This window comes from Parasteatoda tepidariorum, chromosome 4, assembly GCF_043381705.1.
Source record: "Parasteatoda tepidariorum isolate YZ-2023 chromosome 4, CAS_Ptep_4.0, whole genome shotgun sequence".
NCBI lineage: Eukaryota > Metazoa > Arthropoda > Arachnida > Araneae > Theridiidae > Parasteatoda > Parasteatoda tepidariorum.
Window position 1 is genome coordinate 75799988 of NC_092207.1, and position 26875 is coordinate 75826862.

Here is a 26875-nt window from a genome sequence, read left to right on the forward strand (position 1 = left end):
TGGCTTCTCAACTTACGTATATTTTAACGCATTGTTGACGTAAAATATTACGTAAAATTAACGTACTCATATTCTTTTCTAGTAAAAAGTAGTTGGTTAAATAGTAGTAAAGGCGAAATCGCTTACATACAAATTTTCCGTTTTTTGGATAACTATTTTTCGCTAAAATTCGACGTTTCAACTAATATATATTTTGACGTAAATAATATGTCAAAATAACATACTCATTCTTACCCAGTAAAAAGTGGTTGGTAAAATATTCGCAAAAAAAAAAAAGAATTTATTTACGTATAATTTTAAGTGAAATTTACACTTTTTGGATAACCATTTTTTGTTGGAATTCAATGTTACACTTTTACGTAACTTTTATGAATGCTTAGTAAAATTTGAAAGGCAAATATGAGTATTTTTTACGTAAAATGTATGGTTCTCTGATATTTGAGTATAGTTTCTTGTAGAAGAGGTTCAGCATCTCAACATAAAATAATTTCCGAAAAACGAGCTTTATTTGCTGAGGAGCATTAAGATGTGACCTTTCCGGATTTATTTGTGAAGGACCCCTTTTTCATGCCACCAACGAAGGTGACAATCGACATCAGAATTGCGATAATACTGTTAAGTGGTGGATAAAAAATTATGTCAAACGATTATTACAATTTTCAGAAAAAATATAACAAGAGGAAGTAAAAATTTTTAATTCCATATCTTTCGCTAATAGATTTTTTTAGAGACTTTCGTTTAACTAAAGCATAACTATAGAGAGACAAATCGGAAATAATATGGAGTAATGTTGTTTGTTGTTGTTTCAAATGCCAATTGCCAATACAAGCAAGCCTGCTTGGTGAAACCAAGCGAATTTAAGGCAGAGGGTGCGTTTCTTCTTTTTCAGTGGCTCCATCTATGGCCGAGAATACGACTTAAGCCACAGACACGTCACAGGGCGGATCCATTCATACAGCCATTCACTCAACCACAGATCGTAATTTTGACCTGAACCAGAGAACGATCAACCTCCAATTCAGTACTATCTGAAGTATTGATATGGGAACATGGAGGATTTTGTGACCTGACAGACTTAACGTGCACCAGTCACCATTTACTACACGGGAAGTCTTCGGCCGGATGGAATCGAAATCACGACCTCTGGGACATGGGCCCAACGCCCTACTAACCAGGCTATACCACCATGTTATTTGATTAAATGTTCAAGTAATTATTCTTGAGTGTTTAGTTAGCATAATTATTTTCCAGAGGTTTATTTTTTAGACATGATATTCTTAATCTGTGTAATAAAATGACGATAATTTACAAAACGAAGTCTCTGTTAATCTCCGTCTTTGTTATGTAAAATTTCACTCCTTAAAATTTATTAGAGAATTAAAAGCACTCTTTTATTTGGGGGGGGGGATCTCCCTTACTGGGATGGTAACCTAATTAAACTAATTAACTTATATGGTAACCTAATTAAACTTTTATTGTAATTGAAGAATCATATCAAAATCTCACTTCCCAAGGGGCTGTGCTAGCATGGAGAGATTTCCCATGGAAAGATTGGATTATTATATCAAAATCAATCAAAATAAGAAAAAAAAAATGAAAGGTATATTTTTTCGATTGAGTTGTTTTGTTGCTACATTACAACATGTTCGCATTATATTAAAAAGTTGCCACCTTATTTTAACGTTGCTTGAAAATTTTCCCGCACAATTTATAGGGCTAGGTGGCCGACAGTCTGCGTGCCTGACTGAGAAGCCAATGGTTGCGAGTTCAAATCCTGCTAAGGGCATGGATGTTTGTCTCTGTGTGTTGTTCCCTGTTGTTTGAATATTGCCCAAGCGGATATCTGTGACAGTGTAGAGTGGGTAATGCTGCTTGCTTTCGTGACTAAGGTCACAGGTACCTACTGGAAAACGTTAAACGAGTGTTCAGTGCCTGCTGTTAAAAAAAAGAAAAAAGAATTATAGAGACCTAAAAATAGAATTATATTTCTTGTTGTTCGTAATATTATTGGAATTAGTGCTCCCAGAATAGACACACAGAAGTTTCTGATGTTTTTAAGATATAAAGTACTTACTAGCAAACTAAATATGTGTTTTAATCGAAGAGCAACGTATGTCTAAATTTTAAATTGTCTTTGTAAACCAGTTTGCCAAAATTTATGAAAGTTAAAAGAAAAGGGCTGAGTTTCAACAGCAAGAGCAGCCAAAGGCAAAGTATTAAAAAATGGCAGAAAAACACTTTTTTTAAACTAATATCATGTCTCCTAAATATAATAACTTTAATAAAGTAATATTTTTAAAATTCTAATATATATATATATACTTAACTTACGTGTTTAGGAAGCAACATTTATCTAATAAAACCTATTTTCATGCGTATTTTTTATTTATTAATTTTTTTAATTTGACCTTAGTCGCTCTCGCTGTGGAAAATTGTCTCTTTTTTAGCTGATTTCACAACCTTCGGTTAAGCATGGCGATTGGTGGTCTTGTATTTAGCCGCAAAAATAACTTTCTGCTTTTTCTCAAAGCACTATTTTGAGAAAAAAAAGAAAAAAAAGCACTGATTACATCCTATGGAAAATGTCTCAACTTAAAAATTTTCCACGTTTCTTCTTATATAAATCATGTGTGGGGCGGGGGCAGTTCGAAAAATGGGAAGAATGTTAACAAAAGAACTCGTTAGATTAGTTAAATGTTGTCTAGTAACTCCTGACGATATACTAGGGGAGAAAATAGAGGATGCTGACCCAGATACTTCAGAAGTGACAGACGACAAAGATGAATGAGTGACAGTTTTATTTTTGCTCCATCAAGGTCTTTCTCGATGACAGCAAAAGTCACTTAAGAATGTTTTGATAGACAGACACATCCCCTTTTCTTTCCTCCATTGAACAAACTCCTAATGAATCGCTTACATACCTTGAATGTAACATCGTTTGCACGATCATTCTGAGCAGTCAACATCGCACTACTTTCCAAAGAAAAGAATTAAAAAAAATCCCGCATATATTGCGCCAAATAAAAAACGAAACACTTAAATAACTTTTGATCTAACGATCGCATTTTCACTCTCTAAGATTCAATCTTAACGGTTCGTGGGGTTTGATAATTAATTTGTGCAGATGATATTTAAAGTAGAAAAAGAATCAGATACGAAAATGTTCTTTCTTTATTTTACTGCTGGAATCGCTTTCTCAATTTTCAAAATTAAATTTTCGTTTTCAATCAAATTAGTCATACTTAGATACTATTTCGAAGATAAATTATTCTACAGTTCTAGAGGAATCGTTTGAAAAATCAAACATGGTTTAAACAATTAATTTACCGTATTTCTTACTAACAAACAATAAAAAAAAAGAGAATACATATATACACATTCTGCGGCATCAGCCATCATACAGTAATTAAGAGTTTTACTTGCGAAGCAAATAAACAGTTGTGGATTTAGAAATTAACTGAATGTTGAAAAATATAAAAATCATTGATAAATAAATATGCTGTGTAAAATTTTTTAATATAGTTAACTTGAAGGAGTAAATAAAAAAGTATTTGATTATATACGATTAATAAATTAAAATATAAAAACAAGAAATTAGAAGAAAAAAAGATTCTATTGCTAGGGCATTTATAGGAATTGTGTTCCCAATTTTCAAAGCTAAATTTTGTTTTCGAATCAAATTGGACATACCTAGACACTATTTTAAAGACAAATTATTCGACAATAATCGTTTAAAAGTAAATCAAAATTTAAGAACTAATATTGTTGTATTTCTAATAAAAGAAAAAAAATACATGAATGCAAAATTTTATAATACTTTCTCATCGAGTGGAAACAGCCTTCATAAAATAATTAAGAATTTTTCATCACGGTATAAAAAAACAAGAAAAGATTGCTGGCTAAAAGAATGAATAGAATGTTGAAAATACGCAATGACCCCTGAATGCAGTGAACTTCAGACAATCAGAAATTCAGAAATTTTTTATCATTTTAAAATAAGAAAAACGAACTTAACGATATTGGTTCTTCGTTCTTATAAAGTACCAGCGAGGTTATGTGACCAAACGATTCTGCTACTGAACAATTATTGGAATCGTTTTTCTTCATATGTATATTAAACTTTTGCTTTTAAATAAAATTAGATATATCTAGATGCATTTTTATAAAAAATTATTCTAAAGTAACAGTTTGAAAGTTAAAAAAAATTTAAGCTTAATCTTAGCATTTTTTTTTTATCTGGAAAAAAAAGGACTGTTAATTTCTATACACATTAAATTCAGTGGCAACAGCCTTCATGCAATAATTAAGATTTTTACATCCCATATAAATATCCAATAAATTGTTGCGGGCATAAAAAAATGAAGGCAGAAAAAAAAATACCTATCGAGTCTTCAAATACCCGAGGCCATCAATGAGAAATATGTTTTTAATGAAATGTAACCTACCATTTACTCTGACAGGTGAAAAATAATGATAATCTTAAATCACATATTTCGTTAAATATGAAATATTAAGGTGATCATTCGTCATGACTGAATAGTGATGTGATCCTTTTCTTTTTTTAAAAAACAGGTGGGGTTAATCGTTTATGTATTTTTATTATTGCGCCACTATTGATAGCTAATTTTGTACTGATTTGCAACGAAAATACAGTTTAGGGATCATAGTACCTTCGATTAAAATTCATAGGTACTATAGACGTACTACTACGAAATTTAAAGAAGATTATTTGTAACTCAGAAAAAGTTTAATGATATACATTTACAACTATAGCTTTTTTTTTTTTTTTTCATTGTCATAGACACGTTTTTTTTCTCTTCACTATCCTAATTTAAATTCTCCAAAGTAGAACTACTGGTATTAATAACATTGAATTCTGCTGTTTTTTTTCAAGTAATAAGGATATTGATAATTTCCTACAATAAATATTTGAATAGTTCGAAATAAGTGAATGCTACTCAGGTGAAAAAGAATAAAATTTAGTCACTCATCAGCATAATAATTTTTTAAAGCTTAAATTACATAAATGCACAGCATTAAAATAACGAACTAAAAAAATCATAAAATAAAGTTATAAATTTTATTAATATTACATATAGTAGTTCTCAAACAGATACATAAGTCCAACGCGAAAAAAAAAAGATCAACTTCCAGAATAACGATTAATCTAATGATCGGGTTTTCACACATAAGGATTCACTCTTAATTGTTCGAGAGTACAACCCTTAAATCAAGAAGCCGAAAGTCTCAAAATATAATTAACATAATTGTATTTTAAATTTTTAATAGTTTTTTTTTTAAATAATTGTCGTTGAACAACCGACCCAATTTTTGCGTTTACGACTATTAGCGTTCAACTCCGTAGCCTTGTAATTTTGAACCCAATCCAGAAAACAAGAGAACTCCTGGATCAAATATTGGGAGAAATTTCCCTTCGTGGAGGACTTTTTGATGGAACTAACCCGCATTTGCGTTACACGGAGAGGAAGACCACGAGAACCTCCTACGGTTCGCGTGACGGCAAGAGAACTCTAATCCATGATCCGTCTACCATTCACGATATTTCACGCTAGCACTGTGGTCGGTGCGAGCCGGATGTGGAATTCGTATCGACTAGCCTTCGCACCCGGTTCAGCTCATTGGAAGGCGAATGCTCTATCCCCTAAGCCAGTGGTGCGCAAACTAGGGGTCGCCAGAAGTTTTTTGGGGGTCGCCAAATTTCTATGAAATGCATTATCCCTGCATGCTGCATACCATACAGTGTACTTATAAAGAGTGAAGCGCCGTCACTCCCTGTTTAATTGCAATTTCATGCTGTCCACTCTTTCTGATGGTGCTGCAGCATTAACAGGTTCGAATAAAGGGCTCAGAGGCTTAATTCAGAAGGTGGCGCCTCATATGGTATTTAATCACTGTATGATTCATCGGCAAGCTCTTGTTGCAAAAGATATGGATGAAGAGTTGCACAACGTATTACAAGACGCTGTTAGTTCAATTAACTACATTAAATGCAACAGCCACAACAGCCGTCTCTTTTCAATACTTTGCAATGAGATGGGCTCAACGTATGAGAGATTACTGTTACACACCGAAGTCAGATGGCTTTCACGTGGGAAAATACTACGACGGATATTTGATTTAAGAAATGAAGTGTACATGTTTTTAATCGAAAAGAAACATAGATTGGCAAGTTATTATATCAATGAAGTTTGGCTAGGGAAGCTGAGCTATTTAGTTGATATTTTCGAAAAACTTAACGACTTAAATTTGAGCTTGCAGAGTGAGAATTCAACTATCATAACTACAGCCAGTAAAATTCAAGCTTTTAAGAATAAGTTTAGTCTCTGGCAAACTGAACTGAATAAAAACAACACCAACATGTTCCCTTGCTTTAACGATTTTATCAAGGAAAATAATATAGATATATTTACATTTAAAAACATCATTTCCAATCACATTGAAAAGTTAAAGAAAAATTTTTCGAGAAGATTCGAGGATTTTCCTGAAAACGATCTTGGTTGGATTCGTGATCCATTTTCCTTTGACATATGCAGTTCAACGCTTCAAATTAGTGAGAAAGAGCAATTGATAGATCTAATTAGTGATTATACTCTTCGAAATCAATTTAAGACTCAGCCTTGCCAAAAATTTTGGCTATCCGTGGAAAAACAATATCCCATTTTATGCAAGAATGCCATCAGAGTGTTAATACAATTTGCATCAACGTATTTATGTGAAACTGGATTTAGCAAACTAGTTTCAATAAAAACAAAATACCGCTCGCGTTTAAACCCTGAAGATGATATGCGAATTAACAACAACATACATCCAAACATCGATGAGATAATTAGAAACTTGCAGCCACATACATCTCATTAAAGGGCAATTTACTGATTTTTGTGTTATACAAAAAGTATTTTCTAAAAATTATAAATAAAATTAATATGAGTCAAATCTGATGATATTTTTATTCGATGAAACGAAAGAAATGCGCGAAATATACATCTTATTTGTGAACATTTAGCTCTAGGGGTCGACAAAAATTTTCTCTCTACTAAAGGGGTCGCAGTCGAAAAAAGTTTGCGCACCACTGCCCTAAGCCATCGCGGCTCTAAGTCCTAGTTTCTGAAAATACGATTATGAGATAAAAAGTTATTCCCGTAATTCGCTTTTTTTTGGAACTTGAAAAAGAATATCAATTTATATTCTTGCCTTTCTTTTCTTTCAAGGAGTTTAGTTTATCTATATAAGTGGATTTATATTCTCCTATATTTGGACAAACTGAGAAATGGGTAGTTGGTTCTTAGAGAACTCAACTTTTCTTTTTGCTGGTATTTAAGTAAATGTTACAAGAAATGCAGAAGATGTGGTAAGTTTAAAAGTGTATGATTGCAATTTTTAATTAAAACAGAGTAATACACATCATAAAGGAGTGCTTAAAATAAGTATTTTAGTTGGATTGAATAATGCAAGTCATTCCAAAAACGACAAATGGAAGAATGAATTGGTTGCACAGAGATTCCGACTCGTAATAGATTTTTTTTCTCAAAAATGACAAAAATAAAATTCCAAAATTGGCGAAAAATGGAAAGATAAGCGTTATAAAAATCGCTATAGCGGCAAAACTCTTTCGTTATATGGAGAATATTTTCAAAGTTATTCAACGTATTGATTAAAATTTTCATCATAGGAAGAAATAACCTGTAAGGAAAATTCGTTGTAGATTTGCATATTTAGTTAGAGAACAATTTATCAAGCTAATTATGTACTATTGCAATCAATAATTGCAACAATACTACTGCAATACATTAAAAAAAAAATTCATAGATTTTGGATACATTAAACCATTGTTTATAGTAGATTTATCGCTGGGTCCGCAGACAGATCACTATAGAAAGGTTCGATTGTATAATTATATAATAAGCTTAGTATATAAGCTCATATATAAGCTTATAATAAGCTCATATATAAGTTTGTAATAAAGTCATATATAAGCTTAGTTATTAAGAATACCGTTCTTCTCAATTACCGTTTATAACCCCAATAGTGTCCCATAGTGATAAGATTTAGAAATGAAACAATTCAATTGAGCACTCAAAATCAATATTTTATCTCTACATATATCTTTAAAAAATGTGTTTTAAATGTTTTCATATGTGCTCTCATTTTAATGACTAGTAAGAAATTTTTAACTAATGCCACTCCAGTAAAACATTAAATGAGCTCAAAGAACCAGAAATTTAAAAAAATCTGAAAAAGATTCTATCCTTGTTTAATAGTTAATGATAATAAAGAAAAAAAAATAGGTAGAAAGGAATAATCCTACCCTTTTCTTAATTCTAAGAAGTGATTAGCTTCAGATGTGAAGGTCGAAAACCTTAAATTAGGATGCAAATTTTTACATGTCCTTATGTGAAAGAAGGCTGTAAAACAAGCAGTAATTCATTCCGTAATTTAAGGATCGATTTACAAGTTCCCTTGAATATGTTAACAGTTTATGGGCAACTTGTGGTTTTAACGACTTGCGTTTTTTTAAAGATCAAACTTCTGCGGCTACGGTAAAAAGAAAAGAGATTGTCATAAATTAAATTTCAGGTTTCTATTTTAAAGCAGCTACGTTAAAATTGCTTCTTTTTTTTTAAATAATTATTCTCTTTTATACCGATTTTGGCTTACTAGAAGATAGATAAAAAGAGAAGTACTTTTTAACTGAGGAGTTTGCANATATATGGATATATATATATATATATATATACATATAAATGCTTTCAGCGACCAATGACACTTAGACTTTTCAAGACTAGTTTTTCTTTTCCAATGAAAAGTCGAACTACTACTTTAATAGTTTTTTTTTAGTTTACTCGAGATGCGGGTCAGCTTACATTTTATTCAAAACGAAAGAAATAAAAAATAAGTTTTTAATTAAGAGGATGACAAAATAAGTTTTTAAAAAAATTACAGTAGATATAACTTGTAATGTTTATGAGACTACCTCAAAAAATGCTCGATATGTTTTTCGCCATTTTCTACCTCTTGATGAAAAAACCGTAACATTGTACAATCCGTGCTTTGGTGCTTTCAATTAATCTAAATTTGCAATTGTGCAGCTGAACAAAAAAAAAAAAAAAAAAAAAAAAAAAAAAAAAAAAAAAAANAAAAAAAAACAAAAAAAAAACTATTACTCATGACCCCTCAAGCAAAAGTTACAGTGATTAAGGTGAAGTGATCGTGGAAGCCAGGCTGTTAAGATGGAACGACGTAGATAGTTTAATTTCCTAAATGCATTTTTATCAGTTTTATTAAGATGTTATAATTTTAAAAATTCGTGACAGTTTCTAATAACAATGTGTTAAGTGCCATATATCGCTAACATTTCGAATTATTTTTCCTTCTAACCTCACTTCTTGAATTTTTAAATTCGGCAAATATTTATTTTTTCTACATCTATTTAAAAGTAAAAAATTAATTATAATCACTCTGTATATTTAAACAGCCAATCATCAAATGGAAATTTAAAAAAAGTTCATGGCGTAGTTTTTCCCCTCTTATTTCTTCATTTCTGCCCCCCCAGCAGAAAATTATAAAAGAACTGTAAACCAAGGCTTAATTTTTTTTTTATAGCGGTGAGCTTATTTATTATCTGGTGAAGTTTAATGATATAAGGGCTGAAAGAATTATGCGGCAAGCAAAAGTATTGTTAATCAAAGTCAACGCAATAAAAATCATTTGGAGGTAAATCAGTACCTGCTCTTTACACTTCAGAACAATATTTACTGAAGACTCTCCAGGAAAATTCGTCTGTTCGACTTTTCTTAAAACTTTTCTTGCAAACTTCTCATTATGACTCTTCTGAAAACACAAGAAAAACTTTTCATCACGCTACTTCGGAAAACTCGGAAATCTTTCCCTGTGTCTTGATGATCTTCGAATGCGACTATTTCGAAGCATTTTCCCCTCTCTTTATCCCCGGATAACTTCTCCTAACACCGCTTCTAAAAAGTGATAAATACTACCACAGAAGTTAACTAACAGTCACAGAAGGGGTGCAAATAAATAAATAAATAGGATAATCAAAACAGGGTGCAAAACAAAGGCTCATTTATCAAAACATTCCCAGTAAATTAACTTTTAGGAACAATGTAGTCTTTAACAATATTTAAAGCCATTGCTTTAATTTGAAGCAAAGTTATCTGAACAATTTTCGTACATAGAAAATTTAAAGACTTTGAAAAAAATAATTAAGAACATCTTCTAAGAACTTGGAAACATTTGGCTTTCAGTCAACTTACCCGAACAATCGTCTGTTTGAGGTTTCTCCATCATTTTCACGTTTTCGTCCAGCATGTTTGGCAACTCTGAGTGAGTTTTGAGCAGCAGTAAATTTCTGTTCCCTTTGATAAATATCGTTCGCTCTTCTTGGTACAATTCCACCTGAACCTTGAACTTTGTCATGGCCACACAGGAAGACGAGTAGTATTCCAAAATAAATATATTTCATAACGATCCTCAGAAGAAGAAAAAAAAATGGATTTAGTGCGCAAGTTTGGAATGGTGATTTACTCCCATTTGTGATTTGCTTGAAGTCAGGAATTATGCGCCAGACCTACAGTGAAATAAAAATTTTCTGTTTTACATTATGTAAAATAATAAACAAAAAAGAAAACCTGAAAGAACATTTTTTGAAAAGAAATTCCCAAAATTCTTAAAGAGAAGAAACTTAGAAAAGATTGAAATTGTTTAATGGGAGAAATAATTGTAATTATAAGCTTTTCTATTGGATTAGTAATTTTTATTAATAAGGTTAACACTCATGGCAACTTTTTGGAAGTATCATAAAGGTAACAACTTATGGAAATGATCTCATGTCTGTCCATTCTTATGTGTTAGTTTATTGTCGGAAAGAATAAAAATTCTTGAAGAAAATTAAAAAATTCAAGGCATTTCTTACCAAAGCTGGTTAAAATACTGCGATTAACGATATGCCGGTGAAAGATTTTAATACTGAGTTTCAAAAAATTTATCGCAAAGAAACTGAAAGAAACTCATTTTTTAACAAACTTTTTTTTTTTACTTACGAAATTCAAGTTTGAACGAATTAGATAAATATTTAAATTGATATTTAAAAGGGTATTAATACCTGTCCTTAATGAAGTTGATGTGATTAGGAAAATATCAATTTACAATGTTAAAAAAAGTCGATAAGCAAACAAAGGTCTATTTACTATGATACACTGTTCAAGTACAGCAAGATAAAAAGTTAGAGGAATAACAAAAAATAGTTATTTGTTAAATATAAAGAAAATTGGTAATAAAGAACAATGAAGAAAAAAATAGGAATAAAGAAATAAAGAAAATGGAAGCACAACAGACTGATAAAATTAAAAATTTAATGCTTGTATCTATTGGATAATTAAGCTCTATGATTATGTTTTTTTGTAATTTGTTTTAGTGGTATTTTTAATTGTTTTAATACTTTTTACCCATTGACAAAATGGGTCTTGGTTTGAATTTGATGGAGTCCCCTCACTTTTCAACTGTGTTCAAGAGTAATAGTAAACAGTGCGCATGCGTCGTCATTGCATGCGTTGCTATGGCGACCGCTGCTGTTTTTCTTTTTATTTCGACTAGCAGGCGTTTTTAATGTATTCACATAATAATAATTAAAAGTACTTTTGTATTCTTTTCTTACTTTAACCGCTTCATATAATAGTGAAGAAGAAACATTTGTAGTAAGAAAAGAAAATGTGAAAACAGTATTACAGTATCGAAATATTATAAGAAAAATTTCATTAACAATAAATAAAAGTGCTTTTACTGGCTATTCAAAACTAATAAGATGGAATAAACATGTGTTTAATATATGTTATCCGAATTTTCTAAACTGTTACAAAATAATCAAAGCATAAATTTAAGAGGTCTGCAAAAATCCGAGGGCCGCAACAATAATTCAAGAAATCGTGAGGACTGCGTACGTAAGGTAAAATTCAATAGCAGGTGGAGAATAGTAGTTTATCTTATTACTATAAGGTATTGAATATTTAATGATTCGTTCTCCGGACGATTTAAACTAACAACTGTTTCAACAATACATTCATAACCAGTTCACAGTTTAAAAAAATACTGTGCTTGAAAATTTTCTTGATGAAAGAAATAAAAAAACTAATATTATAAGCTAATTTGTTTAAAACTGGAACTACTTCGGATGAAATTGGCTTGCATGTATTCGGTAACAAGTGCACCAAGACACAGACGGATTGACAATGACAAGGATGGGATTAGATTTCTAGACAAGATTGTGAAATGGCTACCTTAAACTATTCTTAAGAATACTTTTTTTCATAGCTATTTAAAAAAACTTAAATAAACGCGTAGTAATTACAATTGTATTTTTTTAAATAAATAAAAGTGAGAATATGAAATTTTATAAGTATTCTGAATGGCCAGACAATATTTGCCGAATAGTGAAAATCTTTGGTAGGTCCCAGCGACCTCCCATCCCGGAGCCCCTGGTTGGTGGAAGTTTCAAGTATTCAAAATTGGCTCTAAAACTAATGAGAACTGTAGCTACAGATTGCCTCCAAAATATGAAATCATTGCACCAAACAGTTCTTATAACGCAAACTTGTTGCTCTTAATGGCTCTATAATCAAAGAAAATTTCTGCTCCAGATTGCAACAAAAGCTTCAGAACTTGAATCTACAAATTCTGAGCTCCTGATCACCTCAGATTATCAAAAATTGCAATTGGTTCCCAACATTTTAGTATAATTTAACCTGCTTTTAAAAGCCTATAAACCTGGATATTTTCGAAAATAAAATATTTTATATAAATATTTTATCTTGCATAATTGTACTTTTTAACTTGTTTGCATTAAAACTAAATACCACACTTCCAACCAATTTATTTATTTTTAGATAATATTAAATTCAAATTAATAATCGTCTTTAGTTAATTTAATATTAGCAAACAGTAGTTACATTAGTTTCCATTGTATGTTGGCTCGAAAAGATTTTAAATTTTCCTAGATCTCTGCTTAAAATGATTCTTCCAAGCTGTTCCGAAAATTCAATGTTTGTTTCAAACAATTCTAAAATCAACGAGAAATGTTGTTGGTCCTGTTTCCTTGAAAGGAAACATGAGACCATAGCTCCGAATTATTCCAAAAATGCCTAATCTATGCTATTAAATGATTCTAAACAAAGACTTCTCTAAAGATTTAAAAACCATTCTTCAGAAAATTTGATTCTTCCAAGTTGTTCTGAAAATTAACATATAGCTCCGAATTTCAGCTCAACATTTTTCTCACAGTCACTTGATTGCATCAAATTCTCTATCTTATTATTAAATTATTTCTATTTTTTTTTAAAGTGATGTTTTTTAATTTGTCGAAACAGCAATATGTCAAATTAGACCCTGTCAAAAAAAACCTGTCAAATTAGAGCATTTATTTACATTTTTTATCGGTTTATGGTTAACCGTGTCTAGACTTCTCAGAAATAAATAAATATTAACTAATAAATTCCTCCAAGCATAAAAGTTTCAGTCTAGTCAAATAATAATTAACATGAACGGCTTATCTTGTTAATATAAATTATGGACTGTGAAATATACAGTTCAATGTCAAATATTACAGATAGTGATGACATTTTATTCATCAAATCAGAACACAGAAATTCACTATTTATTTTTTAAGCTTTTTTTATGTCTATTTGATTAATTTATCTTAAAAGATGTGAACAATGATTATTAAAGGCTAGCAAATATCTTTATACTTAACGAAAATGTATTTTTTCTTCTTCTTAAAATCAAAAATCTGGAAATTATAAAATTAAAAATGCTGATAATAAAACAAATACTTATGAAGTTAACTAGAACATTTTCAAAACATCATAAGTTTGGTTTAAATTTTAGGCAAAATAAAAATTAAGTAAACAATTAAGTCAACTATAAAGAGGTACTTAAGTTACTCTGTTTGTACATGTTTTTCCATGCTGACTGCTATTAATGTATATTTTTTAAATCCTCGTAAAAAATAGTGTAAAAAATATAAAAATTAGTTATAAAAATAATTATTTAAGCAGGTAGAAAAAAAACTGCAAGAAATGAAGTAACAGAGAGAGGTTAAAAAACAAATATCAGAGACTTGTTCAAGTTTCACATCACATTCATAGAGGTTCCGATATTTTGTTTTCCTGTCTAATAATACAACGACTTTCGATAGCGTTTTTGTTTTTGCCTCGCTTAAATATTGCAAAAATAATATTGCTTAAATTTGCAAACCTTAATGTATGTACTTCGTTGATTTCATTTTTTAAGAAGTATATTAAAAATGCAGGGGTTGGACAAAATAATAGAAACGCTTCGATACTAATACATTTTCATCATTTCATTCTATTTAACAAGATTTATTAACAAATGATAATACCCTTCTAATGATGTTCAGTACAACAAGTACAAAGTGTGATGGAAGTAAAACATGCGAAAGAAAAGATACTTTTATGAGGGATGATCCCCAACAATACCGATTTCATTTTTAATAAATCTTGTTTAATAGTGCAAAAGGAAATTTGCGGAAAACCCTTTATGATTTTTAATAAAGGAAACGAAGGAAATAAAAATAAAAATATGACCACCGAAGCCGACGTCTTCAGGGGGTACCGGCCCGGTAGCCATAAAAACAAAACCATTTCTAATTGAGGGAGAAGCAAATGCCTAAATTAACCTCAGTACTCCGATGGTTTTGTATAGAAGTTCAGGAAAAAACATGAAATACAAATAACAAATTAAGAAAAGAAACTCAAACAAAATCATCAGAAAAATAAATTATTTTTGTTTTCAAAGAAGTTTTATCTATTTAGAATTAAAAATATTTATGTTTTCTTTTAGTATTATAATTTTTAACTTTCTCTTAAAAAGTAAGAAAATTACTTATAAACTTGCTTGAAACTTTTTAAATTTTTCAGATATTCAAATCAATTTGGACATTTTTCATTAGTTGCCAAATTCGATTTATTACAAAATCATTCATTCTGAAAAAAAGTTTCGCATTTTTTTTCCAAGCATGGCATTATACAAAAAACTAATTTAATAACTCATGTATTGCGCGATTTCTGAAATTTTGAAGCAATAATTTTGAGATCAATTTCAAATGGATCCAAAATTTTTTTAAATTTTATTGAATATTTACAAAGTTATATGATATTTTCAAAGTAAGACAAAAAAATGTGTTTGTTATAAAAATGTCCAAATCTCCATAAATATTTAAGCTATGTTTACGAAATTTTCTGCAGTTATTGTATATAATAACCAAAATAATAGTTTGAATTTTTTTTTTCAGTTCAGTTAATACGTTCTCCAGATATAGCGAAATACGCAAAAAGTAAAATTAAGATTAAGGGGTTCAAACTTTCCACTGCCCTCCTGAACCAACTTGGAGACAGTTTTACCAGATTACGGCATATTTTGGGGGACAGGAATCATAATTCGTCGAAGAAAAGGTATGTTTTTTCAGAGGAAGTACATTTTTGTGTTTTGATTTGAACTGAAAATATCTTCTGCATTAACTAATAAGTATATTTGAGGTCACTCATTAGCTTGAGGCTTGAACCATTAAATCTAGATCGTGAAAATCCAAACCTCAAATCAAAAGTTATTAATTCTATATATATATATCTTTTTGTGCATTGTAACATTGCGCAAAACAAAAGCACAACACCTTACAACTTTTGATTTAAGGATTAGATTATAATTTATCAAAATGAAAATGCATAAGTTCGAAGTCCTTACCTGAACTATGCTAATTAATCATTGCAAATGATATTTTAAGTTTTAAAAAAATCAGATAAACGTACCTCCTTTGAATTAACTTGCCTTTTCTTGGGCGAATTATGAATCGAGATCCCAAAATATAGGGGGTAGCCGCAATCTGCGAAATATGGTCCAAATTGTTTGGCCAGGAGAGCGGTTAAAAGTTTGAACTTCTTAAAGATCATTTCACTTTTTTGTGTATTTAGCTATATCATATTTTAAAATTTTTATTTTACAGAAAAGAGTCGTTCAATTCCCTACTGATATTTAATTTTATCATTTAAAATTACATAGTTCAAAACAGTGTAAAAATTTGTATAGCTCACAGTTTGAACATTGTTAAATTAAATAATAAATATCCTATACAATTTTCAAAATCAATAATAATTATTTTATTAAAGGAATGGCTTTTGGATAAACGAGTTTTACGATTGTTGTGTAAAGCGTTCGCATTCGCTCTGATAGTTAATGAGATAGGGCAAAATACGCAGAGAGTGAATTTAACTTTAAGGGGTGCAAACTTTCGACAACTTTCCGAACCAAACAATTCGGATCTTACATCGAGATTGCGACTAACTTCTATATTTTTCAGGTTAAAAATCCAAATCAGCCGAAGAAAATATACATATATATGTTTGTTCAGAGAAAATGCGCTTTTACATCTGATTTCGAAGTTTAAAATAGTGTCTGCGCTAATTATTTAGTACATTTAAGTGTTTTTTCTCCCTCGAATCTTTAAGGTTGAACATCATTACGTGACAAACCATTCATTAGATCAGAAGTTATTAAGGAGTTTCATTTTTCATTTTGCGTACTCCTAATAAAATTTTCAATTTTGCATTGGCAACAGAAAAGTTTTAATTTTTCAGTGAGTAGTGATCCCCATACTAGTTTGGCATTTATTTGCTTAAAGAAATGTCTTAATATTTTGTCATATTAGCATTCAATTAAAAAATAATTTTCGTCACAAATTTCATGCGCTATTTTGCAGATTTTTTTCGTTACTACAGTTCAATTTAATTTCGGCGATTTATAGTTCAATTTTCAATTAGGACTAATTTATTTCCTATAAATGAATTACTAAAATCAATGAATTTCACATTTCCCTTATTCGCCTTTTACCACCCAATCGAGTGACCTAATTTCGAATCCCAGCGATGACTGGTCGATACGAATTCTGCACACGGCTCGCACCGATCCTAGCACTAACGTAAAATATCCTCAGTGGTAGACGGACCTTGGGTTAGAGTCCCCTTGCTGTCAAGCTAACCGTGGAAGGTTTTCATCTCTATGTAATGCAAATGCGGATTAGTTCCATCAAAAAGTCTTCCACGAAGGCTTATTTCTTTCTATATTTGATCCAGGAGTTTTCTTGTCATCTGGAGTGGGTTCAAAATTACAAGGCTACGGAGTTGAACATTGGACGTCGTTAACTCAGAATTGGGTAGGTCGCTCAAAGCCGGTTTCAACGTCGGTTGCGAAATAAAATATTCACCGGTTATAAAATACATAAAATGTTGAAACAATTTTCAGATTTTGGAAGATAATGACTAAAACTGTTGCTACATTGTTATAAATATTCGTGCAAATCAAGCAATAGTATCATGAACAGTTTTTGAAATCTTAACTACGTGCTAAGATTTTTCTCCTAATCTAAAGGAAAACTTGGCATTCAGATTTTGCAAATGATAAAGTTTTGAATTCGCTCTAAAATTATTTTTAGATAGAATATTTTATTTAGATAAGAAAAATCAAATGGCAAAGTAGTAAAAATAATGCTAAAACACACATTTACCACAATTTTAATTTTTAATCTGAAAAAAAAAACTAAAATTGTTAAAATAATTACAAAAATTCTTCGAATATTAAAAATGAACATTTCAAAAATTAGTAACATCCAACCTTGCACCGTAACACTCTCTTATTATTTCCCTTTACTGATATTTATTTTTTGTAATTCATTCTAATACGACTTCATTTCAATAATTTAATTATTAGTGCTATATTATAGTATATAGTATTAACTATTTGTATTAGTAAAAATAGTGTTTAAACATTTGAAAATTAATCGCTATTTAAGTTTATATTCTAAAAATCTCAATTTATGAAAATAAATAAATACGAAAAATGCATTGAATATGATTATGAAAAATGACCGTTTTAAAAAATATGAACAGGCTCTTTTCCTATCACATCGTATTATTATCATTATTTTATTTTTATTCATTAATATAATTATCGTATACTGTCAAATGTTTGTGTAAAAACAAAGTAAAAGCAACTAGTAAAAACAACTGTTAAACATTTAAATCATACCACTTTTCAAGTTACTTTTTATCTTAAATATTCAAATAATAATTGCAAAAAAATCACTGAAGATTACGAAAAATGACTATTTTAAAAATTATGAAAATCTTACCAACCTTTTACCTTATTATATCATATTATTTTACTTTTATTATTATTAATTTACATTTATTATTATTTCGCATGTGAGTTATTTTATTACTCTAATTATTTATATGCTATCAAATATTTGCATTAATGGTCAAAACAATGGTTAAACTTTAAAAATATACCATTTTGTAAGTTTTTTTTATCCTAAAAAAACGTCATTTATGAAAACAATAAGTGCTAGAAATTCTTTAAATATGAAAAATTACTACCTGGCACTTTTCCTGTTATGCGCTTTCTTTCTATCATATCTTTACTTCCCTCGATTTTCCGATCTTGGATGCGAACAAAATATACTCATCACCGTGGAACTACGTTTTGTTGTCTGTTATCCGTTGATTTCTTCTTTTCTAAGGGAAGAAAAGTCCCTACGCAGGGAAAATTTTAATGATAAAAGGGAAAAGTACGAGATTTTAACACCTTATTAAATCAAGAGGCGGGAAAAATTAAGAATGAAATGTTTCCCATTGTTTACCTGAATTATAGCTCATAAAGTGGCTTAATTATGCTATGCTGATGAATTAAATAGTTCTTTTCTTATTGAAGAAACCTGTATTTCCTCTAAATAATTCTAAATAAAAGCATATTTTCACATTTCGCCTAGAAAATAATTAATAAAATAAATAGTTAATAAATTCTAATAGAAACTAGATCAGTCGAACTACTTTTATAAATAATTTTCATACCGAACAATTTAATATAAAAATAAAAAATAAACTTAATTACTTTTAAAATTATCACTTTAGTAGCAAAAACCAATGACTTGAATATTAATGATAATTTTTATTTTATGCATTTCAATTTATTTTAATTATACACATTTAGAAAACTATTAAGATATCTTTTAGAAAAGAAATTTTTAATTAACTTTTTAAAATTTGATAATAAGGAATATAATGCTGATGATAATAAAAATAGAAATTTTAACACTAAATAATTTTTAAAAAAATTTATAGGGTACCTAAAGAAAAATAAACTATATGAGAATTGGCCAGCAATAGTTTGGGGTCCAAAGTCAAATTACTTAACGATACATAAATGTAAAGTAAAGTCTCTAATTATGAATATAAAATATTATGAGTATACTTGCAGACTCTTTTCTTTTTTGTCTCAATTAGTATATGTTGTGATTATTCTAAGAAATCATTCTTCAAAAAACATTTTTTGCAGTGCAAATACAGTTGAGTTGAGTTTCAGTCTCTAAAAATAAGTTAGACAGCAATTAATTAATTAAAAAGAACTAATAACATTTGATTGCCGGAGAGAAACACACAAATTTCTTTTTATTTTATAGAAATATCAATCAGTTATTAGAGATATATGCAAATTTCATCAGGCAATCAAACAGGTTTTGATATTTTGTGCAGTTTTTATTTGTAGTGATTGGTAAGAATTATTTTTATTTTTCTTTGCTTAAATATTAGTTTTCAGCCCTAAAAGTGTATTTATTTGGGAACACAGAAATTAGAAAAATTGAAAGAGCGAAGAGACAAAAGAAAAATAGAAGGAGATAGCAATCTGCAGCTGCCTGTGTTTTGCTCGGGAAACTAGAATTTTATTAATTTCATGCATATGCTAATTTCTGTAGAGCATAATTTTCTGGTTAATACTTTTTATGTTACTTTATACATTATTACGTGCTCCATAATATGTGCCAGTTTCAGTAAATTCTATGCGTAATGTTTTTTCCGTTATGGTCTTTTCTGTAATTTTAACTTAATTTATGATAACCAATGTACATTGGAGCCGCGATGGCTCAGGGGATAGAGCGTTCGCCTTCCAATGAGGTGAACCGGGTTCGAATCCTAGTCGATACGAATTCCGCATCCACCTTGCACCGACCACAGTGCTGACGTGAAATATCCTCAGTGGTAAACGGATCATGGGTTAGAGTCCCCTTGCCGTCAGGTTAACCGTGGGAGGTTCTCGTGGTTTTCTTCTCCATGTAACGCAAATGTGGGTTAGCTCCATCAAAATGTCCTCCACGAGGGCAAATTTCTCCCAATACTCGATCCAGGAGTTCCCTTGTGTTCTAAATTGGGTTCAAAATTACAAGGCTACGAAGTTGAACATTAATAATCGTAAACCCATAAAATTGGGTAGGCTGTTCAACAACGGTTATAAAAAAAAGAAACCAATGTACATTCAAATAATTAACTTATTATGTTGATAGAACTAATCATCAAACACTTTTAAAACTAAAATACCAAGAATCAAACGATTTAAATTATTATTTCAAGTAAGAAAATTAAAATAATATCACATATCTATTTTCTGATATCTTAAGAACCAAGTCTAAACAATAAACTAATTAGTTGATGGAATAAGAAAAACAAACGCTTGAACGATACGGAAGAACCTAATGAGCACAATATCTATGCAGAAAACGATTGCATAACGATAAGTGCAGAAAACGATTGATTTCACACTTTGCAAATCAGCTAGGTAATGTGCACAGTAGCGACTTTTGAGCTTTGGCGGGAACATAAATATGTTTGTATATTATGTAATTGTATGTGATTATGCATTTTATAATTTTCAATTGTTTATAATGAATTTTTTTTATTTAATTACTTTCTAATCACGATAATTAGAATACTTTTTAAATTTGTAAATTATTTGTCATTTCATTTGTCTCAAAAATGCAGTTGTTAAAGACAGGAGGACATATTGTTATCTGTGTTTGTAAACGAAAAAGGTAATGAAGCGTTGTTATGGCCTCGAGGATATACGAAAGAGTTGTTTGACAGTGATTGAGGGTGGAGAATGGGCCACCCAGATGGAAGATCGCTTTATATGTGTGCCTAAATGGAGGTCATTTAAGAGGAATTATTCGGACTTAAAAAAAGAAAACAAAAATTCTAAACTGTTGATGAATATATACATCTTAAAGTTGATTATTCACTGAATGATATCATCATTTAAGAATGATCATTTCATCCTCTTCTTTTTTTTCTACTTTAGTTTAATTTTTTTTTATATTCGTTTTACTTCAGTTGCTTTTATTAGAAATGTAATCTTATTTGGAAAAAGAAGGGAAAAAAATGGCCTATAAAGATGTTCATTGCAAATGGCGTAGGTTTGATTTGATGTTTTTTTTTAAAAGAAAAAAAAAATATTTTTACTTTCTTTGATACACAATTTCATGGATTATTTTTTTTTCTCTTCTTTTACATAAAAAGGTGGGGAAATGTTTTTGGCGGAGATAAACAACCTTCTTCATACCATACGCCCATATTTTTTGCCTAACCTAGGTTTCAAAACATCAAATGCTATCATGTCAGTTTTAATTTTTTTCATATTATATATAAATACTATGCATTATTTAGCTGGAGCAATATATTATACAATATATATAGTATTTAATAAATTAATCCAACTGAAGCAAAAGAGGTACATTGGCTTGGGCTTCCAGTAATAACAGAACTGACTGAAGCAATTACTTGCACTCATTTAAAGCGCGGACGTGTTGTTGTCTCTGGTTTATATTAATCAGAAAATTAACTAAAAATTTCAAAACTGCATTCAATTTAAGGAACAGAATAATAAATCTGTGTGTTACGCTTGTCAATTAAATTTTGGTTAATAACTAAAAATTAAAAAAAAAGAATTGTTTGCTTGTAATATTGAATTAAGAAATATAGTCTAAGAGCTAAAAGGAAAATAATGAAATTGCGTAACTAAATTCTCAACAGTTTTAACAGTAGAGGTAAAAATCAGCTGTAGCAAAATGTTGTAGTGGCAGCAAGAAGCCCATAAATTCTTCAAGGCGAATTATAAGATTTATATGCAAAACATTTTAAACTGCAAATTTTCTTACGAACATGATTTCTCTGAGGGCAAAACTCCTTTTTATAAAATTAATAATTTACCCTATATGTTATTTTTCGGCAATATAGTGATTAGAGGTCTGCAAAACCTGTTGATCATTCGTTTCAAATGTCCTCTAAAACATTTTCTTCTAACTAAGACATTATCGATTTTAACTACTTTAGTAATTTTGTTACGCATGTAATCTTTTTTTTCTTTCCTATATCATATTGTAATATAATTTCATAGTAGAAACAATTTACAAGGTGTTTACCATACATTTATCTATCTTGTTCTTTTAAAGTATCTACCTAAATGACTTTATAATTCTAATGAGTACAATCATTAAGGTTTAAAAAACAGGTTTTTCAAGGCACCATCACTTTTAAGTCTCCTTTGATTAATTACTCTGGGCAACTTCCAGCAATCTTGAATAAGATGAAGTTTATATCCGCGTACCAAACTAAAATCTAAAAACCCTTCTACCACATCCATAATACCACCGCTTTGTAATAAATTAAGTGAAATCTGAAATCCTATACTAGTCTTAATAAATCATATAATTTTATGCAAGCAATAAACTATATTATTGCGTGCATAAAATTATATGATTTATCTATGAAATTATGTATTGAGCTTCAGAACTAATTACAAAGATTTTTATTTTTTTATTTGTTAAGTCGTTTTCAAAAATTTGGTGCAATTTAGAAATTTAATAAGAAAAAAGAATAGTTAGAAAATATGTTATTTTCGAAAATTAATTAAACACATACTATAGAGAAAATGTGCCTAGTATGCGAAAAACTCCACTGTAGGCGAAGGAGAGGGTGGAATCTACCAAAAATAAATGAAGTTAGTGTGAAGACTATAGTCTGAAAACAGAAGCTTTCTATGGGCTGTAGTGCGACCATGGAAAGATGCGCTCAAGAAATTCACTCTGTATCGAGTGAATTTCGCAAAAATGAAGCACGTCAAAAAGTATTTAAGTACTTGATTAAAAACTCGCAAGATATAATATAATATCGTATTAAAAACATCGGGATTGTATAGAATTTTCTTGACCTCATGCATATCCGCAAACATGACTACTGGAAAAATGATTGAAAAGCCACTTGGGCTTACAATTAAAATGAGCAAATACACATTGTGAAAATAGTTTTTTATTTTTATTGCCCACTCGATTGACACTTGGGCAGATTTTTTGGCCACTCTTTCAGGGGCATCATAATTGGTGGGCCAACGTTGTTCACACAGTAAAGACAAATGGTACAGAGAATGAAAGAACATCCATGCCTTGTCCGGTAGTCAAACCCAGGACCTTTCTGATGTGAAGTCAGCTCCCTGACCACTACAGAGTCCGGTTGGCATGTTAAAATAGTTCAACATGCGATTTGAACAAAATCACAAGTATTAAGAATATTATTACTTGTGATTAATTACTAGTATTAAAGACAAATCAAATCAAAATGGTATATACAAGTAGTTTAGGAACCTTCGCTAGATATCATTTGTAAACATAATGATTTATTACCTTGACTATTCTAGTTTATTCCGGTGAAACAAAAAATAAAATAAACTTGAACAATGTTTTTGAATAAGTGTCTTATCTTTAACTTCGGAAACTAATATTATTAATACGTTTTTAGCTATTGTTCTATTTCCTCTTGATCAGCTAAAAATAAAGTTCCATAGAATTAATTCATTCAAAATCGCAATAATAATAAAATCAAATACCAGTGTGTATAATTCACGTAAAAAAAAAATTTATAAAACACATTATACATTTTTAGTCGCATAAAAATTATAACGTCTATAATTACGGTAAATCCATCAAAATTTATCATTGATTCTTTAGTAGTCATAATCGGTAATTATATGTTTATCCATGACTAAATATTTCAAGTTTTAAATATTGTGTAGAGACTTAAATCGAAGCTCGAGGCATATATTTTGACGCAGATAAAATGTTTGGGTGTATTGGACAGCCTTGTAAAAATTAAGTGATTTATGATATAAATACGTTGTAATTATATCTCTTTTTAAGAGAATAGGAGGTTCTACCACTTGATCAATCCTTCTAATTCATTATTTTTTTAAAGTTGGTATTTTTCAAAAGTTAAAAGAGCATTTTGTTAAGGAAATATATAATTTTATACAAAAGTAATTTTTTTTAAATGTCACATTGATTTGAAAAAATAATGAACTGTACTAGAAAAAAATATTTTAACTTAGGGATATAGAATGTTAGAAAAGATATGAACTAATAAATGAGAAGTAAATTTAGGTGTTAAACAATATGTAACGATATTCTTATAACATGTAACAGTTTCAAATAGGAAAAAGTTTTTTTTTTTTCTTTTTAACTTTTTATAGATTTAAAAATTTCGATACAAATGTTAAGATTTGGTAAAAAGCAACACTAATTTCTCACTCACTATTTTATTTTCATTCTTTTTTTGTTATTTTCGAAAAAAAATGAAGATCGGGATTATAAAGTGAAGTCCACAAGAGAGAAAAATTTTTCTACTACAATTGCGAAGTAGTTATTATTTAAAGCAACAAAAAAAAAGTGAGAAAAGAAAATCCCCCCCCCCAAAAAAAAGCATTTAGAATTGCAATAACTTCCAAGCAAAATCAGAAGAAAAAAAAACCTCGTGTAAATTCAGAAATTAAAGTGGCCTTCCAGCACGTTCAATTTTAACTCTGTAATTGCATTTCTGCCGACTGCAGAGTGATCCACATGGTATTTTTTAGCAGAGATTTAACAGTAAATATCTCTTGTACTAATTATCGAATGTTATATTTTCTTTATTCCATCGTATTCTCTGTATATTTTTCTCGATATACGTAATTTCAAGTGAGTCTTATAACTTTTTGCACATCAGCGACGGCGCTTCCGAATTTTTTTCATACAGATAGAGACTGTTACAGTTAACAGTGTTGTCACAATCATTATCACTTGTAAATAACACGGCATAATTATCTTAAATTGTCATATAAAATAAAAAAAAAGTCTGCTACTTTTTCTCTGAAATTCTAGTATTTCTAAATTTCCTATAGAGTTAACAAATGTACCGGGTTTGACTTTGTCTAGGAAAAAAGAAATCAAATCTAAAAATAGTATTACATATACGACTTTTAGAGAATGATAAATTGTTTTCATGTAAACGATGAATATAATTTTTTCAATTAAAGAAAAAGCTAAACAAAGTTTTGACGCTTTTTAATAATTTAACAATAGTGCTATTAAATTTTTCTTAAAACTCTTTCAATACGTGTTCGTTTAATAATTTGTTTGGTAGTCAGTATTATTTTTAAATCAATAAATCTAAGTCAATTTTATTTTCAAAAAAGAAAAAAATAATAAGAAATAAATAATAAGAAATAAATAAAAAAAAAGTTACATTTATTTTAAGCACAGAATTTAACCATTAGTCAATACAACTTTATTATTTAAATAAATAAATAAAAGATCTAAGAGACGTTTCAAGAGTACGTTTTCTTTTATACAAATAATTTAAAAATTGTTTTACTTAAGCGTTTAACATTTAAACATTTCTTTGACTTGTTTTTACGTTCGTTTTTCATTTTTAATACACGAAAGTTATATATTTTGTTAGAAGTCATTTTTAATTTAAAAAAAATTTAAAATAAAGTATGTTTGTTTTTAATTAAAGACATCGATCTGAAGTCAATCCATTTGTATTATTTTACTTTAAAAATTAAGCAATGCAATTAAAATTATAAAAGCATTTTCTTTCGTTATAGATTTAATTCTTTTATTTATTTTTATTGATTTAAAGATTTTTTACTGATAATTTTCGAACTTATGTTACATCGCGATGTCTAACAGACGATATAAAATTTCTTACATCGCCCAATCCTATTTGAGATGGGCGTTTATGAAAATGGATATTGATGTTTACTAAAAAGAAAATAACTCAAAATGCGCGTTTAAGAAAATTGACATAGCTCAAAATGCTCGTTTAAGAGAATTAACTTCAAGAATTTTGAGCTATGTTCATTTTCGTAAACACGCAATTAGATTTCGTAAGCACGCAATTTGAATTTTTTTTTCTTCGTAAACACGCATTTCGTGCTGTATCTAGATTTAAAAACTCAGAGGATTTGTAAGTTTTTGATATGACTTTTTCAACATGACAGAATAAAAACTTTTTTATTATAACCCTGCAGTCAGTTGTGAGCAAGAGTTAACCTAAGACCCGAAATTTCCTATATCTGATATTTTTTTTTATATTAAAAATAACATTAAAGGTTAAGCGTTTTAAATGTAAGGAAAAAAGTTATATTTTGAAAGAAAAAAAAATCTTTATTGAACTGATACAATCACACATATAATTAAATATGATTAAGTGTTACACAAAAATATGATTAAGAACTGCAAATACTATATAATATTTTATTATTGTAAGAATGCAAAAAAATATAAGAAAATTAAGTGTAAACGTTATATACATAACTGGTAATCAGACCCGTATAATCTAGACGCCGATAGCTTAAAATTTGTCATCGTCGCGGAAGCTTTTTTTTTACTACTTAAAAAAAAAAAAAAAAAAAAAAAAAAAAAAAAAAAAAAANAAAATCCCGCCTCTCCAAAGAAAGTTTGTCTATTTCGAATCCCCGAANAAAAAAAACACCGCCTCTTCAAAGAAAGTTTGTCTATTTCGAATTCCTCTTTACAATTTTTCTTACCAATGCAAGCGCGTTTTAAAATTACATTCACAGGATTTCAAATCACACATCGCGATTCCTACTTACGCTATTTAGGATCGCGCATCGTGCT

General features: G+C 29.3%; 1 protein-coding gene across 2 annotated transcripts in view; it reads right to left on the reverse strand.

The window, feature by feature from the left end:
* Positions 1–18758, reverse strand: part of LOC107437861 (epidermal growth factor-like protein 8) — a 39185-nt gene extending 20427 nt beyond the window's left edge. The window contains exons 1-2 of one of the 2 annotated variants that reach the window (XM_016049988.3): positions 18474–18758; positions 10290–10603 (exon numbers count right to left, since the gene is read on the reverse strand). In XM_016049988.3, coding sequence (XP_015905474.2) covers positions 10290–10498 — 209 coding nt within the window. In that variant the 5' untranslated portion in view covers positions 10499–10603; positions 18474–18758. Of the gene's footprint in view, positions 1–9744; positions 9931–10289; positions 10604–18473 lie in introns of those variants that run through there. The other variant, XM_016049989.4, reaches the window with a different exon arrangement.
* Between the last annotated feature and the right edge of the window lie 8117 nt (positions 18759–26875).